Source organism: Zootoca vivipara, chromosome 16 (genome assembly GCF_963506605.1).
Source record: "Zootoca vivipara chromosome 16, rZooViv1.1, whole genome shotgun sequence".
Classification (NCBI taxonomy): domain Eukaryota; kingdom Metazoa; phylum Chordata; class Lepidosauria; order Squamata; family Lacertidae; genus Zootoca; species Zootoca vivipara.
The window spans coordinates 31,599,231-31,619,167 of record NC_083291.1 but is presented as its reverse complement, the minus strand read 5'-3'; the positions used below and the strand labels follow the sequence as shown (position 1 = coordinate 31,619,167).

At 45.9% G+C, this 19,937-nt stretch overlaps 1 protein-coding gene across 3 annotated transcripts in view; it reads left to right on the top strand.

Moving 5' to 3' along the window:
- Positions 1 to 19,937, top strand: part of SLC44A2 (solute carrier family 44 member 2) — a 63,986-nt gene that overhangs the window by 7,938 nt on the left and 36,111 nt on the right. For 2 of the 3 annotated variants that reach the window (XM_060268812.1, XM_060268810.1), the window contains exons 2-3: positions 16,373 to 16,421; positions 19,759 to 19,832. In XM_060268812.1, the coding sequence (XP_060124795.1) occupies positions 16,373 to 16,421; positions 19,759 to 19,832 (123 nt within the window). Of the gene's footprint in view, positions 1 to 9,178; positions 9,291 to 16,372; positions 16,422 to 19,758; positions 19,833 to 19,937 lie in introns of those variants that run through there. The other variant, XM_060268811.1, reaches the window with a different exon arrangement.

The window sequence follows — 19,937 nt, the reverse complement described above, 5'->3', positions numbered from 1 at the left end:
ACAGTTTAAGACAGGGATTCCCAACCTTCTTTTTAAAAAATAAATAAATCTTTTAGCAGCAGCTAAAAAAGCCAATGCAGTTCTGGGCTGCATCAATAGGAGTATAGCATCTAGATCAAGGGAAGTAATAGTACCACTGTATTCTACTCTGGTCAGACCTCACCTGGAGTACTGTGTCCAGTTCTGGGCACCACAGTTCAAGAAGGATACTGACAAGCTGGAACGTGTCCACAAGAGGGCAACCAAAATGGTCAAAGGCCTGGAAACGATGCCTTATGAGGAACGGCTTAGGGAGCTGGGTATGTTTAGCCTGGAGAAGAGAAGGTTAAGGGGTGATATGATAGCCATGTTCAAATATATAAAAGGATGTCATATAAAGGAGGGAGAAAGGTTGTTTTCTGCTGCTCCAGAGAAGCGGACACGGAGCAATGGATTCAAACTACAAGAAAGAAGATTCCACCTAAACATTAGGAAGAACTTCCTGACAGTAAGAGCTGTTCGGCAGTGGAATTTGCTGCCAAGGAGTGTGGTGGAGTCTCCTTCTTTGGAGGTCTTTAAGCAGAGGCTTGACAGGCATATGTCAAGAATGCTTTGATGGTGTTTCCTGCTTGGCAGGGGGTTGGACTGGATGGCCCTTGTGGTCTCTTCCAACTCTATGATTCTATGGTGCTGCATGTAGAACTCTAATAAACTTGTGGGCATCAGAAATACCTATGTTGCAGAAGAAAAGCAGGTGATGCTCAGACAAAACATATAAACACAGACTGAAATAAGACTCCAACAGCCCCCCCCAACTAAACAACAGGTAAAAAGGTAAAGGTAAAGTTGCGGCACTCATCTCACTTTCAGGCTGAGGGAGCCGGTGCTTGTCCACAGACAGCTTTCAAGGTCATGTGGCCAGCAGGACTAAACCGCTTCTGGTGCGATGGGACATCGTGACGAGTGCCAGAGCACACGGAAACAGCGTTTATCTTCCTGCCACAGCGGTACCTATTTATCTGCTTGCACTGCATCTGCTTTTGAACTGCTAGGCTGGCAGAAGCTGGGACAGAGCAACGGGAGCTCACTCTGTTGCATGGATTTGAACCACCAACCTTCTGATTAGCACAGCGCCACCTGCTCCCCCACAACAACCCCCCCCCCACAAGAGTGCCAAAACCTCATTTTTAAAGAATAATAACATTGGGAGGAGACTGGGTTATGGGTGGTTTGAATTTCCCATGTTATCCATCGCTGCCTCAATGGGGACTCTTGGTTTAAGGACTTCTTGTGCCACTATCTCAGAATGGCTTGATAAGGGTTTGTATCTTAAGTGTGTGAAACCAGCAAGGAACAGTGGTTCTAAAAACAAATTGAGCCTTGTGGGTAATTCAGTCAGGCCCCATCTAAGCACATAAAAAGATCCCATATGTATCAGTTCGAAGGCCTAAGTGGTGCAGCATCATGCTCTTACAGAAATGCAAGCAGAACCTGAGCACATCCTCCTCATTCCCAGAAACTGCTATTTAGAGATACACTGCCACCTTCTGCATGAGCTTAGTTAACAGCAAATGATTGTGTTTGCTTGATGCTGTGCATGGGTTACATCAGTTACAGATATGGCTTAGCTGTGAGGTAGGTGATTGTCCCTGGGTAATCCTCTGCCTCTTGGCCACAGTTCTCCAATTTGTACAGCGGGACTGATAAAGGTAAAGGGACCCCTGGCCATTAGGTCCAGTCGTGACCGACTCTGGGGTTGCGCGCTCATCTCGCATTATTGGCCGAGGGAGCCGGCGTATAGCTTCCAGGTCATGTGGCCAGCATGACAAAGCCGCTTCTGGCAAACCAGAGCAGCACATGGAAACGCCGTTTACCTTCCCGCTGTAGCGGTTCCTATTTATCTACTTGCATTTTGACGTGCTTTCGAACCGCTAGGTTGGCAGGAGCTGGGACCGAGCAATGGGAGCTCACCCCGTCGCAGGGATTCGAACCGCCGACCTTCTGATCAGCAAGCCCTAGGCTCAGTGGTTTAACCCACAGCGCCACCTGGGTCCCTAGGTAAAGGTAAAATCCTCCTCATCATCATCAGTGGGACTGATAGTGACTTGTCTAACTGGGTAAATGAGAGAAGTCCATGAAGCACTTTGTATGGCAAAAAAGCACTACAGAAATGGCCAATAATAATTACAATTAAATGCGTATGATCATTTAGTGCCACAGAGTGTCGATGCTGGCAGATAAGTTACTTGCTTTTATATACCTTGGGAATCTTGGGAAGACTTTTTCTCAGGCGGAGGGTGGGGGAAAGAGGGGGAAAGTATAGAACAAGATTTGTGAAGTCCCAATCAAGTAGTTTCACGATCTGATCCAGAGCTGCAGCTAGAGGAAGACCCCATCTTCTTTGTTGGGATCATAGGTGCAATGGGCCACCTTGGGAGTTTCAGCGCATGTTCTGCTTTGTTGATGTTCAAGCAATCTACATAAATGACACCTAACAAGTAGCGTTTCACAAACAATAAAAGATGCATGAATCTGTTGACTTCATGGATGTTGCTATCAGCCGCAACACAAGTCAATTGACTTCCTGGGTAGTCTAGGGTGGGGGAGATGGGCAACCAACTGTTCCTCCTAAAAATAGATAGTGGGGTTGAGGCTCTTGTTGTTGTGGCTCTTTGAGGAAGTGCTTCTGCCACACCTGCTCCAGTAAAGGAGATGTCAGCAGGAGTGTAGAGATGCAAACATATATGTTCTCATTCCCAAAAGATAGGCATCAAAAGATAGACAGAGGATATCAACTAAAGCCCTGGCTTGCTCTTGGGCCTTTAACAGCAAAAATCAACAGAAGAAGCTATTCAAAGTGGTGAATATAAGCATTAGCAGGAGATAATGTCTGCAGTCCAAGCTGTTGTTAATACACATACCGGTAGTTTGATATAAAGTGGTAGTTTGATATAAAGTGGTAGTTTGATATAAAGTTATCTGAAGAAGTGTGCATGCACACGAAAGCTCATACCAAAATAAAAACTTAGTTGGTCTTTAAGGTGCTCCTGAAGGAATTTTTTTATTTTGTTTCGACTCAGACCAACACGGCTACCTACCTGTAACTTTAAAATGGGACTGTTATTCCAGGTTTGGCTGAGTTTTATTGTTGTTTTGTTTTTGTGCTGGTTTCACAGGGCTCACTGCTGATTGCTGGACCAGAGCAAATGTCAATTGGGTTTTCTGCAGATTGACGGTTGATGGGTCAAGCTTGATGGGAAAACCCTCTTGGACATGTGACTAGAAAGCGCAGGGCAAACGGAAGTGCGGATGAACCCATAAGCTTGCAAAGTAGATAGTGTGATATTTTATATTGGGAGATGGATATTGCAAATGTTTTTTATCTTGTACAGTGGTACCTCTACTTACGAATTTAATGCGTTCCGAATGCACATTCATAAGTCGAAAAAATTTGTAAGTAGAATCCCATAGGACTGCATTGGGAGAAAAAATTGTAAGTTGAAGCAACCCTATCTAAAAATTAGTAAGTAGAAAATATCCTATCTAAACCGCATCCAAGATGGCGGACGGAGCTCCATTCGTAAGTAGAAACATTCGTAAGTAGAGTTATTCGTAAGTAGAGGTACCACTGTATCTTGATTTGTATTTTATACATGTTTTGAATTGCTTTGTGGGGCCAAAAAGGCAGATTTGAATCTGTAAATCCTTTAAAATATTCAGATGTGAACTGTAGCCCAAAAAAATCATATGGGGAAGTCTCATAGCTTAGTGCTTGGCCTGATGGCTCTCTGAGGGGAAAGGCTGTGGCTCAGTGGTAGAGCTTATGCTCTGCATGCAAAAGGTGTCAGGATCAATCCTTGATGTCTCCAGGTGGGACAGGAACATACTTTTGCCTGAAACCCTGGAGAGCCTCTGTCAGTCTGTTGGATAATAATGAGTAATCCAGCGCCCTCCAGATGTTTTGGGCTACAGTTCCTATTGGCTTGGAGCCAGTAGGACCAAATGTCAGGGATAATGCTAAGGAAAAAAAGGCAACAGATTAGGAACGGTCAGAAAAAGACTGAGAAAATGTATCCAAAGGCTCATCTGTAAGTGACTATGAAACAAGATGAATGGAAACTGGGAGCAGTTCCCAGCAATGTTTGCTTTGGGATGGTGGGTGCTTCCTATGAAGCTGAGCCCTCTGGGTCCTCTGACAATAGAACTTTTTCATAGCAGAATAACTTCCTTTTTCAGTGGCTGAAAATTGTGCTGCAGATTGACCCGTCCTGACTCTTCTTTCCTGCACTTGGTATTTGCATTAAGAAGAAGGAGGCACATTGCAGCTGCAGTTGGTTGTTCAAGCTAAACGGGAAACCCTTCTTTTTAAGGATTGGGGGAAGTTGTCTAGTTTGGGTGGGTACCACAAGGTTCCACCTGGCTGTCCTCTCTTAAGATTCCTGCCTGCCCACTTAGGTTAGAGAGCAGGGCTTTACTTGTTTTCTGGGCACGAAGTAAAAGCACTTTCGAAAGATTTCTGTGCCTTAGAATCTTCTCCCCCAAGTGGACCTGCAAAGTCACTTCCTTGCTTGTGTTTAATGTCATGGGAAAGCCTTTGGTTTACTATAGCTTTTCCTTTTTATTGGAAACTCAGAATCTTAGAAGTTCCTCCTGCTCTTTTGTATTAATAGAATCCTTCAACATTGGTAGTTCTAGCTGTTTTAATGGTGTTACTGTTTATGTAAGTCTCTTTCTGTGTTTCATTTTACATAAAAGTGACTCATTTTATTTATTTGTTTACTTCCTTACTTGCAGCATTTATACCCTGCCCTTAAGCCAGAAAGGTGTGGTTTGGGGGGACGGAAGGACAGTCAAATAAGACAGTCCCTCCCCTCAGGCTCACAATCCCGAAAGACATGACACATGAGGAGAAAGGAATAGCAGGGAGGAAGCAAGTCCAAGCGACAGTTCTTAAAGTTACAGACAAGGTTCAGGTTGCCTAGCCCTTGATCAAGAGCAGCCCCTCCCCAAAGCACTCGCCCAGCCCCAAAATCAGAATCGGGAGCAGAGCTGCCGACAGCATCTGGGTCAGAAGGGCTGGGCAGCTCCTGCCATACAGTTCTACTCATGTTTCATAAATAAATGATCAGCTAACACATTCCCAGCACGGTAGCATATTCCATCCCATCATTGCAGCTGACTTCTGTGGGCTGCTTTGATTGCTGCCCCAGGAACCAAGGCCTCCTAAGATGGATGTTTCCTTGCTGCTTTCATACCTGAGGCACAGGTTATCTAAAATTAGGTCAGGCGCTTCACCCTTGCCTTCAGAAACATGCAGATATACTTTCTCAGTCTGTTCCTAGAATAATGGGCCGGTGGTCTCCCTCGCCAGGAGCGTACCCAGGATCAAAACTAGGGGGGGGGCAAGCCATGGTAAAGTCATCTGGAAGGGAGGAGGGGGAGGGGGATGGGGATTAGCACTCCTGCCGCTGCCCAAGGTGCTCCGCGATCCTTCCTGGGGGGGGGCGGCCTTAGGGGAGCCTCCGCTGCCGCCTTATTCACGGCTCCTCCTTGGATCTCTCTCGGAGGGGGCAGGGCAGGCGCGACATGCGCAAAGATGGCGCTGGCTGGACGGGGGGCCTCCGGCTTGCCTCCCCTTTGTGTGCCATTTCCTTGGCACACAAGTGGCACTTGGTGAAGAAGGTGCGCCATGGGAGCGGAGCGGGGTCCTCCTTTCTTCAAGCTTTCTGGAGCGGAGGTGAAGGACGAGCGGGGGTGGTTAGAGACCCTCTCCCTCCCTCCTTGCTGGCGTCTACGAAGAGGCTTGGTGGGGAAAGTTGGAGCGAGGTGCAGCATTTAAATTTTTTTTGCTTCGGGGGGGCAGCTGCCCCCCCTGCCCCAATGCTGGGTATGCCCATGTCCCTCGCAACTGTGAGACAGCCCAGGGGGTTTTGCCTGCTGGCATCCCACCTCCCCTTTGCCCAGCCAATCAGGTTTCAGATATAAGACTGTGCTTTCTAAGCAGTGGTGATGCAAACTGTGATAAGTACTGCGGGAGGCAGTGGAAGACAGGAGTGCCTGGCATGCTCTGGTCCATGGGGTCACAAAGAGTCGGACACGACTAAACAACAACAACAAAATGTAGAGAGGAAGGGGATTCAGATTCCCTTCCTCCACTAGAGGAGAAACTTCTAGCCCCCCCCCATGCTGTCAGCTGTAGTGTAGGTTGCATCATGAACTTCCAAGGCATTCTTACCACCCCCACCCCCGCTGCTGCCATTGTTCATGCAGTAAGAGAGAGGGTGGGCTCAAACTATCCCAGGAAGCATGGGATGTGTGGCCATTTCATTTTTATCCCCAAAGCCCACATCAGCCCCTCGTGTAGTACATGACTCTCGCCTTGACATACAGTTTGAGGATAACACCTATTCACAGGGGCGTGGAGACATTGAGACCTTGTGGGACGTGGGTGTCGCTGTGGTCTAAACCACCGAGCCTCTTGGCCTTGCCAGTGATTGGCGGTTTGCTCTGTCCCAGCTCCTGGCAACAAACGCCAGCTCCCTTGGCCTGAAAGCGAGATGAGCGCCGCACCCCATAGTCACCTTTGACTGAACTTAACCATCCAGGGGTCCTTTACCTTTACACACACACACACACACACACACACAGACAGAGAGACAGAGCTACAGTTCTGGGAGTGCTTGGTGCAACTTTCACTTCTACCAGAAACCCAGTGGATGGCTTGAAGCAAGCTGTTATCTCCCAGTTGCCAGTCCCCACTATCTGCAAAAAAAGAATACTGGTAGCAATGCTGGCCTTTACACAGTGTGGTTGTAAGGGTTACACAAAATGTGCGAGAAGCGTTTACCGTGCTCAGAAGTTGCGTACATAACAAATGCGGGAGAATATTATTAGGTGCAGGGCGGGAAAGTGTTTCAGATTCCTGGGTGATGTTTTCAGGTGTCAGTGCAAATTTCTAAATGTCTGAGCATGCTGAGTTCATTGGATTTCTCCAGGCCTAATTGTTGGTTTTGGTTAATTTCATGAAAAGGCATCCTAGCACTGTTCATCTGGTGTGTTTATGGTAGTTTTACAACTTAAGCTAATGACATCTCCAACTCTAGTAGTGCTTTACAATTTAGTAAAGGTAAAGGGACCCCTGACCATTAGGTCCAGTCGTGACCAACTCTGGGGTTGCACGCTCATCTCGCATTATTGGCCGAGGGAGCCGGCATATAGCTTCCAGGTCATGTGGCCAGCATGACAAAGCCGCTTCTGGCAAACCAGAGCAGCACATGGAAATGCCGTTTACCTTCCCGCTGTAGCGGTTCCTATTTATCTACTTGCATTTTGACGTGCTTTCGAACTGCTAGGTTGGCAGGAGCTGGGACCAAGCAACGGGAGCTCACCCCGTCACAGGGATTCGAACCGCTGACCTTCTGATCAGCAAGCCCTAGGCTCTGTGGTTTAACCCACAGCGCCACCTGGGTCCCTGCTTTACAATTTAAGGAGCAGCAAATCCTGGAAACTGCCCTAAGAACATAATAAGAACCTTGCTGGATCAAGCCAGCTGCCCATCTCCTCCAGCAATCAGTGGCTAGCCAGATGCCCAGGAGAAGCCCACAAGCGGGATCCAAGCACTACAGTGGTTTCTAGCAAGTGGTATATGCATAGCTGCCAAGTTTTCCCTTTTCTCACGAGGAAGCCTATTCAGCATAAGGGGAAATCCCTTAAAAAAAGGGATAACTTGGCAGCTATGGGTATATGCAGTGTGGATAGTAAAGGATGGAAGAGAGAGTGGCTGGAAACATAGACCTGCCCATTGCTGGCAGCCCACATTGGGCTTCTTCCTTCGTCTTGCTGCATGGCTCCAACCCATGGGTTGCAGTCCACACACAGATGTACAGCAGCGTTTCTCAAACTTGGTCCTCCAGCTGTTGCCGGGCTACAACTCCCATCATCCCTGACTACTGGTCCTGCTAGCTAGGGGTGATGGGAGTTGTAGTCCGGCAACAGCTGGAGACCCAAGTTTGAGAAATAATGCACTGATGTGCACACACCCTTAGGGGACGCGGGTGGCGCTGTGGTCTAAACCACTGAGCCTAGGGCTTGCCGATCAGAAGGTTGGCGGTTCAAATCCCCGCGACGGAGTGAGCTCCCGTTGCTCTGTCCCAGTTCTTGCCAACCTAGCAGTTCGAAAACACGCCAAAAAGTGCAAGTAGATAAATAGGTCCCGCTCCAGCAGGAAGGTAAACGGCATTTCCATGCACTGCTCTGGTTCGCCAGAAGCGGCTTAGTCATGCTAGCCACATGACTTGGAAAAACTGTCTGTGGACAAACACCGCTCCCTTGGCCTGTAAAGCGAGAGTCATCCCCAGAGTCATCTGCGACTGGACTTAACTGTCAGGGGTCCTTTGCCTTTACCTTTTTACACATTGCAACTGTGATGAACTCAAGGTACCTGCTCAGGGCCATACTAGTGCATCCTGGCCCCCTGGTTAGGTAGAAGCTGTAGATGGATGAGTGGTGGATGTGGGAACCAGGCTGGGGCAAAGTGTCTGTGTGTGTAGCTTGGAAGTGAAAAGAGAGAGACAGAAGGGAAGATCAGGTGCCCAACAGAGGGAGCCTTGCATTCTTTAGACTGCTAGCCTGACATAATTATTTGTTCCAGATTGCTCAAGGCAATTACCGTACTTGTTTGAGAAAGTTTAGCTACTCCAAGGCCACACAGTGAGCTTGGTGGCTGGAAAGATATTTAAGCCCAGTGCCGCTGCCCCCACTGCAATTTCAATCCCACCTTGTCGGAATTGGCTTTCTTTTTCTTGTCTTGAACTTAAGGCGTTCTTTCTGAGCTGCTCCGTGAATAGGAAGCAACCCTGTTGGTTATGGAGAAGCGAGTCGCACGTGCAACGCCTCCCTTGTGCAAAAAGGCTTTGATCCAGAGAGGGTCTGCCGGAGGCAGCTTCCCCCCGCTCGGCTGCTTCTGCTGCTTTTTTGTAACAGGTCCTGGATTGGGGGTGGGTGGAAAGGCGCCTCCGAATACTTTATTTGCAAATAAAGAAACCTCGGTCGAGCCGGCTCTTTCCGAGGCAAGGGCGTGCCGCCTTTTTATTTTTTCTTTCTTTCCTCCAAATGTATTTTACAGGTTTGGCCAGTTCGGCCCCCGAGGCGCCTCATTGGGTGGTTGTTCAGCAGCTGACTGGGGAAGGAGGGAGGGGAGAGAGAGAGTGAGAAGGAGTGAGAAGGAGAGAAAGAAGGAAAGCAAGCCAGCGAGCAGGAGGGGAACTCGGCTGGGATGGCGAGGGAAGAGGAGAGTTACTATGGCAAAAATGGTAAGGCCGCCAGGCTGCCACCCCCACCCCTGAGCCCAGATAGGAGGGAGGGAGTGCGGGCAGCAGGTGGCCATGCGCAGCCCCGCTAAGGGGGCTTCGGCGTCCAGTCGTCCACCATCGGGAAGCTGCAAACCCTCGAGGCGGGGCTTGGCCTTGGGACACAAGACAGCTCGGCCTGGGCGGCGTCTTCCCGAGGTGCCCCAAAAGCTGCGCCAGATGCTGTTTGTGCAACCCGGGTTGTTGTAGCGAGCACCGCCGTCCCTCCCGTCTAAGACCGGCCACCGAGCAAGTTCAAATTCTGGGCAGAAAGAAGCTGCTGGCGCCAAACGCGTCGCTTCAATCATTGGGGCAGGGGGGAGGGGAGCTAGTTCAGCTGCCGAGTAAATAATAATCATAATAGTAATTAATAATAGCAGTGGGTGTGGGGAGGGCGTGAAGGGAAGGGAGAGCCCCTTCGTCTCCTCCTGGGCTGAGGACGCCCCCAATGCGCCTCCAGGCAATTTTAAGTCCTTGCTGATGCAGTTTCTTTCTGTGCCTCGGGAGTGGAGGTTAGGAAACGGGCTTTCTAAAAATACTACTACCGCTGATCCATGGGTCATCCCGGCCGTGGGTGCGCGCCTCTTACGGCGGGACGCACCACCGGGCGCTCAGTTCCGCGTAACCTTAAACCGGATTGCTATCCCCAGCGGGGCTGCGAAGCTGCTCTGGAACGCAGACGCCTTCTGGAAGTTCGGGGGAGCGCAGGAGCCGGGGAGGAATGTCGGCGAGCGGCCGCCTGCCTTGCCCAAAACATGCGCCCTGTCTAAGCAGAGAAACTTGCGAGTTCCGGAAAGAATGTTTCCAAAACTACGCGCCGCTGTTATCTCTCTATGCGCACCCCCAGCAGAAGGGATGTGTAGGGGGCAGCCAGAGGTTAGCTATGGGGAAGGGAACCAGGATGTCCCTGCAAGGCTAAGGAACTACAAACTGCCATGTACTGTATGTATACATATGTGTATACACACAAACACACACAGTCAACAGGCCCCTTTGCTTATCCCAACTCCCTCCTCTGCCTGTCGGCTGGTGTACTCCTGGCTAATAATAATACTGTAAATGTAAAGGTAAAGGGGCCCCTGACCATCAGGTCCAGTCGTGTCCGACTCTGGGGTTGCGGCGCTCATCTCACTCTATAGGCTGAGGGAGCCAGCGTTTGTCCGCAGACAGCTTCCGGGTCATGTGGCCAGCATGACAAAGCTGCTTCTGGCGAACCAGAGCAGCGCACGGAAACACCATTTACCTTCCCGCCGGAGCGGTCCCTATTTATCTACTTGCACTTTGATGTGCTTTCGAACTGTTAGGTGGGCAGGAGCTGGGACCGAGCAACAGGAGCTCCCCCCATTGCAGGGATTCGAACCGCCGACCTTCTGATCAGCAAGCCCTAGACTCTGTGGTTTAACCCACAGTGCCACCTGGGTCCCTAATAATACTGTAATACAGTATTATTCCTGTAGGGAATAATACTGTATTTACAGTGTGGGGAGGGAATTCAGCCCTTAAATGGCAACCATTTTTAGATTGGCCCCTGGAACAAAGTATCCTGAGAGTAGCAATAAAGTCTCCTCCTTCACATGTACTCTGGGGCCCATGGAGAAACTTGGAGAAACAGTGACAGTGGAGGTGTCATTGTTTGTTTGTTTGTTGTTTACTTTTATATACAGATGAAACTCGGAAAATTAGAATATTGTCGAAAAGTGCATTTATTTCAGTAATACAACTTTTTATTTTTTTATTTTTCTTTTAATTTTTACAAATGCTTTCTTTTGGAAATTCCACAGTAATAAAACAAATAGTTACAATAATACAAAAATAAACATCGCTATTACATTTCATTAATGACATTCCATTTATAATTGACCCACCTAACGACAAATAATTACAATTACAACAAATAAAGGCTTGACATATCTTGCTTTGCATGTCATGCATCTATCTCATATATTGGTTTCACCTTTTAAGTTGCATTCCTGTGAAATAAATGCACTTTCCAACGATATTCTAATTTTCCGAGTTTCACCTGTATATATAAAACACCTTTTCTCCCAAGGAGATAATTGGGACTGCGGCAATCAATTAATTGGAACATTTTAAACAACTTTTAAAAGTGCCTCAGATTAACTGAGGAGCAGGTTTAAATATATATCTGTGCTTATAAAATTGGCAGATGACTTGTGCGTATCTTGAAGGAGGCAGGTTCTGCCTTTTCTCACACACAGTAGAAATCCCTCTTCTGATACCTCTATGGCAAATGCATGCCTCATCTGAAAACAAAGTGTTCTGCTTCAGAAATATTGAAGGGCGTTTCTTCCCCAACACTGAACCATTTTCTTGAGCATCTGTCCCCCAAGATAAAGCACAGTCTTTAAGCCTGGCCAATGGTGTTAGATGTCAATCAGAATATCCTCCTGCCCACCCCAAATGTCTAATAAAATATTTTGTACCCTCTTCTCCACAACATAGATGAGGATGTTGTGCTTTATCTTCACCTCATCGTACCCCAGGGGTCAGCAAACCTTTTCTGCAGGGGGCCAGTCCACTGTCCCTCAGACCTTGTGGGGGGCTAGACTATATTTTGGAAAAAAATATGAACGAATTCCTATGCCCCACAAATAACCCAGAGATGCATTTTAAATAAAAAGACACATTCTACTCATGTAAAAACATGCTGATTCCTGGACTGTCCGCGGGCCGGATTTAGAAGGCGATTGGGCTGCATCTGGCCCCCGGGCCTTAGTTTGGGGACCCCTGTCTTACCCCCAAAACCTTAGTATAAGGTTATTTTCAGCGGCATTACTTCCATACTAGTCCTTTTGCTGAATTGACATAATTCATTTGCTCATCCGGATGACGTTGTTGCAAGTGAATATAATTCATTTTAACTCTTGGTTTGAATTGTGTTTTGATTTCTTCTTTTTTAAATCCCATTTTGAACTTTGCTTTAATTTTTGCCAAACGTTTTTCTGCGTACGAGGAGGCGGTAAATAAATAAAATAATAAAATAAATATTGGCCAGGGAGACTTCAAGTAAGACTTCCAGGACTTCTTTTACTACATTATGGCTACTATGTGGGTGCAAAGATGCTGAAGTGGAAGTGGCTTTTTCTTCTGGACATACTTCGGAACTCGAGTCTATTTGATTACTCTTGGCAATTATCCCACCAGAAGTTAAATGCGTAGATCACTCATCAGTCCCCAACCCGCCTTTCCTAACAGGGAGAATTGGCTATCTTCCAGTCTTCCCTTCACTGGCTGAGAGTGCTGCTAGTCCATGATTTCTTTGTGGCTCATGCTAAGATCAACCACAGGCTAATTTTGAGCCACACTTTTATTCTGTATGAAACCTTGAATCTGGGTGGAGGGAATGACTAGTGGCTGTAGTTCTCATTGATGTGCCCAACTTCCTTTCTGCAAACTCCCCAAAACTCCCCTGAAATAGGATGGCTGTTTTGGAATGCAAAGCTGAAGTGGAGAACTGTGTGTCCCTTTCTACCTCTCCCTGAAACCTCTGTTTTCTTGGAGACCTGCGGAAAAGGGAGTTTTCCACCCAGGACAGGAGGAGGTGTATATGCAAAGCCACATATAATGGGAACCGAACCAAGAATTTCCTCAGGGTTGGAGAGGATGCTTTTGCTGGAACTGCCTTGGCAGTGAATACTCTGGCAAAAAGAAACAAGAGAGTTGTTGAAAGAAATCAATAGAGCAGTTGAATATCTGACCTTACCTCTAGCCCTGGAGTCCCCAGTCATTTTCCTGAGGTGCTAGTATTGTATTTTGCCCAATATTACTTATAAGGAACCCATTCTAAGCAAAGGGTAGCGTTCACAGTTGCCCAGCTAGAGTGGCTTTAAGAAATGGTATCAGTTATCTATAGGGGTTGCTTTTAATTGAAATCTGAGGAATATCCACCCCCCCCCACTTGAAAAGAATCGTAAAGATGTGTGTAGCTGTGAAAAACAGATACCATGCTGCATTTTATTTGCATTCTAAAGTAATAACTGATTTAAGAATCTTGAACAATGAACTTCAGCTTACTCAGAATTTCCCCCTTTTGAGTCAGGGTGGATGGGGGACATGATGCCATTTTGGAGGGCGTAAAATTAGGCTGGCAAGACTCCCATCTCTATTTGCAGCAGGGCCTTTGCAAAGGGGAGGCAATAGTAGTGATGACAGAGAAGGCCTGTGCCTACTGAAAGTACAGCTGGGAGGCGGAGCAAAGTAAAAAAAAGATGTTGGCTTTACCACCAGCCTGTCTGTTTTTCCTGGAACCTCAGGGCTGCCGTGCAGATGCATTTTATAGCAGATAATAATATCTGAGTTTTGCAACGATTCCAGGCCTTTTCAGCCAGGGAGTCTGTGCTGGTATAGAGAAAAGTATTTTGCTTCATTGGCTGGTGTCTAACCAGAGAATGCTTATTTGGTAAATGAGAGGCATTGCCGCTTGCGGATGAAAGGAGTGACTGTTTGCTGGGCTGGGAAAGTGCAGTTGGGGTGAAGGAGGTGGGGATCACTCCGGTTTCTAAAATGAGAGGTGCTCCAGTCTGCACCAGAAGGCATACCTAGAAGATGGGCCTGCCATTAACCCATGATGTGTGAAGGCCTGTGGTTTTGGCTTGCCAGTGTGGAAGAGGAACTCTGCACATGAGGAGAGGCATTCTCTTCCTTATCATTACTTCATTTATCACTTGCCCCTAAACCCATACGATAGGGCAGGTTATACATTTACCGGTAAATAAATAAATATGTGTTCTGGAGGATAGCCATTTAAAGACCAAATCCTGGGTAAACACAGATTAAGATGTAGTTCTGATGAGAATCCCTCGTTAAGATATATTTGTCTGCATTTCTCTCACTGAAAATTTCCAGTAACAGCCTGGAAGCACCAGCAGAGAACCTGTTCTGCAGCTAGTCCTCGGATTATTCACTTGCTTAGCTTAGAAACACAGACTCCCTGCTTCACCTACTCCTTTGTCTATCCGTGCAGGAGCGTATCCTGAGTGGCTTACTCTTCTCCATTCAAATTTGCAAAGAAGTTTGCTCCTTCTTTGCAGGAGGAATCATAGAATCATAGAGTTGGAAGAGACCACGAGGGCCATCCAGTCCAACCCCCTGCCAAGCAGGAAACACCATCAAAGCATTCTTGACATATGTCTGTCAAGCCTCTGCTTGTTGTTGTTGTTTAGTCGTTTAGTTGTGTCTGACTCTTCGTGACCCCATGGACCATAGCACGCCAGGCACTCCTGTCTTGCACTGCCTCCCGCAGTTTGGCCTCTGCTTAAAGACCTCCAAAGAAGGAGACTCCACCACACTTCTTGGCAGCAAATTCCACTGTCGAACAGCTCTTACTGTCAGGAAGTTCTTCCTAATGTTTAGGTGAAATCTTCTTTCTTGTAGTTTGAATCCATTGCTCCGTGTCCGCTTCTCTGGAGCAGCAGAAAACAACCTTTCACCCTCCTCTATATGGCATCCTTTTATATATTTGAACATGGCTATCATATCACCCCTTAACCTTCTCTTCTCCAGGCTAAACATACCCAGTTCCCTAAGCCGTTCCTCATAAGGCATTGAGGTTCCCCCCATTTCCCTTCCTGCTTCTTGTGCGCATTGACAGGGCATCCCCATAGCTACTGCATTGCTTTTGGCTGGGATGACTCCTCTCACTTTTTTTTTACCCTCCCTGTAGGTTAACCAGGGAGGGAGAGGGGTTAATAGGTGACTCAATGCAATAGACTAGCTGGGCACAGGGTGCAGGATGTATGCCTTAGACTTCAGGCTGCTTGGGACTGGACTATAACAATGGCTGAGGGTGCTGACGCAATGGAGGGGAGAGAAATGCTAGCTGAGACTGACAAATCTAATTGCATGGACATGGGCTGGAGTTTGTATGCAAAGGCTCTTATTTGTTTATTATTGATTTATTTCATAAAATGTATTACACCACCTGATTGTGAAAAACCTCAAAGCGGTTTACAAAAAGATAGAACAATAAAACCAAGGGGAGAAATATACAACAGTGCTTTTGGACAAAGGATGAGCTCTAAAGGTGGTGGGTGAGCAAACTTCACGGATGAAAGACTGGGGCTAAGTTGTTCCTGGAGGCAAGGGACAGCAGATGGGAGAAGTTTAGCCCGTCAGTGATTCTTTGCAAATTTGTGGTTGGTGGACTGTGTACAAATTTTTATTCTGCAGAAGGATGAATGCTGGCAGCAGCTTTTTTCACCTCCGATGTACTAAGATACTATAATCTGCACCAGCCACAATTTCCATATCTTATTATAGAAATATTCCAGGTTCAGAAGCCCTGCCTTCCTTACTGTCTGGTATCTGTCCTAGAATAATGCAGAAGGTAAAAGGTAAAGGGGTAAAGGGGCCCCTGACCATTAGGTCCAGTTGTGACCGACCCTGGGGCTGCGTGCTCATCTCGCATTATTGGCCAAGGGAGCCGGCGTATAGCTTCTGGGTCATGTGGCCAGCATGACAAAGCCGCTTCTGGCAAACCAGAGCAGCACATGGAAACGCCGTTTACCTTCCCGCTGTAGCGGTTCCTATTTATCTACTTGCATTTTGACGTGCTTTCAAACTGCTAGGTTGGCAGGAGCTGGGACCAAGCAACGGGAGCTCACCCTGTCACAGGGATTTGAACCGCCGACCTTCTGATTAGCAAGCCCTAGGCTCAGTGGTTTAACCCACAGCGCCACCTACTGGATAAACTTTCTCTTACGCAGGTCTTTTGTTCCTTTAAATTTGCACAGCTGTTAAAATCTGAGGCTCCAGGAGAGGAAGTGGTGGTCCAACTCACTGAAAAGATGATTATCACATTTGCAAAACCTCAGTGCTGTCCAGGTTCCTGAAACAATTATGTAATATCCCTCTCCCTCTCACATACTGCTCAGAAGGCAGGGTCCTGTTCATTTTAGTGGAGCTTCCACCTTAGAACGTCCCAGAAGATGGATGTACTTAAAATCAATATATTTCCCTATTATCCTGTTCCTGCTTTCTGTAACTGCTTAACTTAGTACATATATTCTTTCTCTTTTTCTCCCTAGGGACACCCCAAAAATATGACCCAACTTTCAAAGGCCCCATATATGACAGGTAAGAGCAACCTGTTGCTGAAGGTGTGTGATGGTGTTTTGCAAAGTACAGGTGAAACTCGGAAAATTAGAATATCATTGAAAAGTGCATTTATTTCTGTAATGCAACTTAAAAGGTGAAAACAATATATGGGATAGATGCACGACATGCAAAGCAAGATATGTCAAGCCTTTATTTGTTGTAATTGTAATTATTTGTCGTTAGGCGGGTCAATTATAAATGGAATGTAATTAATGAAATGTAATAGCGATGTTTATTTTTCTATTATTGTAACTCTTTGTTTTATTACTGTGGAATTTCCAAAAGAAAGCGTTTGTAAAATTTAAATAAATAATAATAATACGTTGCATTACTGTAATAAATGCACTTTTCCACGATTTTCTAATTTTCCGAGTTTCACCTGTATGTGTGGAAGGGAACACTGCCAAGGGAAGCTGTCTCCCACCCCCATTTTGGAAAGTCAGAGGGGCATGCTGCTGTATATGCAAATCCTGAAGTCCTAAGACTCAAAATACAAAATGGAATGATTCTGTGCTGCATAAAATGATTCTGCTGCATGGGACCTGGCAAGCTTTTGTGTCTTGGTGTGTGGAGGTGGCAAAGGGAGGCCATTCTTCCTGTGTACTTTCTTGGACCTTGCTTCATGGGAGTCAGGATGTTTGCAATGGGACTGGGTTGTTTTCTTGCCTGGACCACTCAGCTTCCATGGAGTCTCTAAGCCATGGGGGCTCTTCTTCTCTACTGCCTTCTGTCAAAGCTTATTTATTGCCTCTTCATTGTTGCACAAATATAGTTTTTATTCCTTCAGTAGCACCTTAAAGACCAACTAAGTTTTTATTTTGGTATGAGCTTTCGTGTGCATGCACACTTCATCAGATACATGCACACGAAAGCTCGTACCAAAATAAAAACTTAGTTGGTCTTTAAGGTGCTACTGAAGGATTTTTTTTTATTTTGTTTCGACTCAGACCAACACGGCTACCTACCTGTAAATTGTTTTTATTGTCTTTTTATTGTCTGATCTATAATACAATATTTATAGCATATATAATTGTTGTCGACATAGGCTGCCACATGGCACATACTGTAAGAGATTCAAACATTTTGGGGTGGTATTGAACTAAGTTTTACTCAGAGTAGACCCACTGAAATTAAGGGACGTGACTAAGTTAGGTCCATTAATTTCAATAGGTCTATCTTGAGTAAAACACCCGTTGAATTAATGTTTTGCCAAAATGTTGAATTAATCAAATATTTCCCTTTTAACTTTACTTTCATGGACCTACATGTGATATGCCACCTTAAATTGCTCAGCTTATAATCACTATTCAGCTTTATTGCCTCATGTTGATGGATGTTGCTGTTTTAAAAACGAGAGATTTCTTCTTCTTTTTTGAATGATATTTATTTATTTTTTCCCATCACCAAACCTGAACATTGTTCTTCATGCTTGTATACATATACATATACATACATATACATACACATATACATTTATGTTTGTTTGTTACAATTTTTCGTATCGTATTTCTAATCCTCCTTTCCCAGAGAAAAAAAGGGAAAGGAGAAAAAAAAGAAAAAAAAGAAAAAAAGGTAAATTTTATCTTTGGACTTCCTATTATCTCCATCAGCATACTCTCCTCTTTTTGTCGCAGAGTGTATATTCAATCCATGCTATCTCTGTTTTTACATATCGTTTGACACTCCCATTTCTTATGTTTCATATGTGGTGGACCTGTGAGAATATCAGGAAATTTTGGGATAAAATTCATGATGAGATCCAAAAAATTATAGGTAGGAATATCCCAAAAAGACCAGAGATCTTTCTACTAAGTATCACCTTTCAAAAAGATATTCCCATACAGGCAAAAGAACTCCTTCTATATTCATTAGCAGCGGCTCGTATTGTTATTGCCAAAGGATGGAAAGAAAAAGAAGCTCCAAGAATTATAGATTGGCAAAATAAACTTCAAGAGTTTGCTGAAATGGCACAGTTAACAAACAGTTTGAGAGGAAAGGTTAAAGAAGAATTTCTAAAAAAAATGGGACAGGTACAAGAAATATGTTAGAAAATATACTGAGAACAAAATTTCTATGATAGCGTTTGAGTAAAAAAGGGGGAAAATCTGTTTGGATTTGCAGAAATCAGTTTCCTTAAAAACGAGAGATTTCTGTTCTGCCTGGGAATATGATGGAGGAGCCTTTCCTCGATTATGGAACCGAAGTGCTAGAATGATCAAAGGTCAAGAGGTCTAGTCCCTTTGCCCAAGAGGCAAGACCACCTGCCTCCAACCTCCTCCCTCAGATCAAGCCACACAAGCACAGCCTAGGCCCCAGCAGCCTTGTCAGGAGAGAGTGACAGGTGACTCGAGCAAAGGCTTCAAACACACCTTTCCACCCAGAGGCAAAGAAATGCCAGAGTGGTGGAATGGAAACACAGCTTTGTGTCATAATATAGTAGCCCCTTCTCTCTTGTGGCAGAACTGCCCTGATGGAAACTAAGGGATTGCAAGATATCCTTCAGAAATAGATTCTGACTTAAACCCAGCGAAGCTGTTTGTTCTCCTATCTGGATTTACTTTGTTTGCTTTTTCCGTGTTGGTTTCTTTTGATTTAAAGGACTAGGAGGACTGGGGTTTTACACCCACACAAACACACCCACGCACCCTGTTTTAAGAACCCGCAGCAGAAAGCAGCAGCAAAAAGCGTATACAGATATCGCTAAAGACAGGAACATGCACCTTTTTCTCCCCCACAGGGTGAGCTTTTCTTCCTGCCTTTGTACTGCAGTTGAAAGGCACTACTTGTTTCCACTTCAGATATGGAATTACTTCATTTTTCCCATCCCCCGTGATTCAGGTGTGCTTTCTAAAACTATTTAAATGCTGCTTGTGTATTTTTATGATTTGAAAGTATATACCAGGGCTAGCGTTGAGGGTCAGTATCGCTGGGCACTCGCTCATTCCCCAATTCTTACAATAAATAAATACATTTTTCACTCCCAGTCTCCAGACATGCAAAGAAGGACCAGAGTTGATGGCAGGAAGCCTCCTCCTCTTATTGCCTTGCCTTTTCCTTCTTGGTGGCTTGTTTGCATAGGTTGGGCCCAGAGGAAGAGGGCAAGTGAATGGGCAGCAGGGACAGTGGCAAGGAGAAAATGTAGGGAAGGACCCATATTGCCTGAGAGGCCTCCAAAACCTGGAGCCAGTGCTGGTTTATACTGTGCTTTTGTTTGGTTCGATTCAGGGCTTATAAAAAGCCACCAGACTGCGGGGAACAGAATACAAGCAGAGCATGACGGTTGTATTGCTCTCAACCCTTTTGCTTTCTCCTTCAGGGGTTGCACCGATATCATCTGCTGCATCTTGCTTCTGGTTGCCATTGTGGGCTACATCGCTGTGGGAGTCGTGGGTATGTGTTCTAGAACTCTCCATCTCCCTTTCTCTGGCTTTAGGTAACAGCTGAGTGTTGCTCATGATTGGGCAAGTAGACGTAGGGTTGCCATATTTTGAAGAG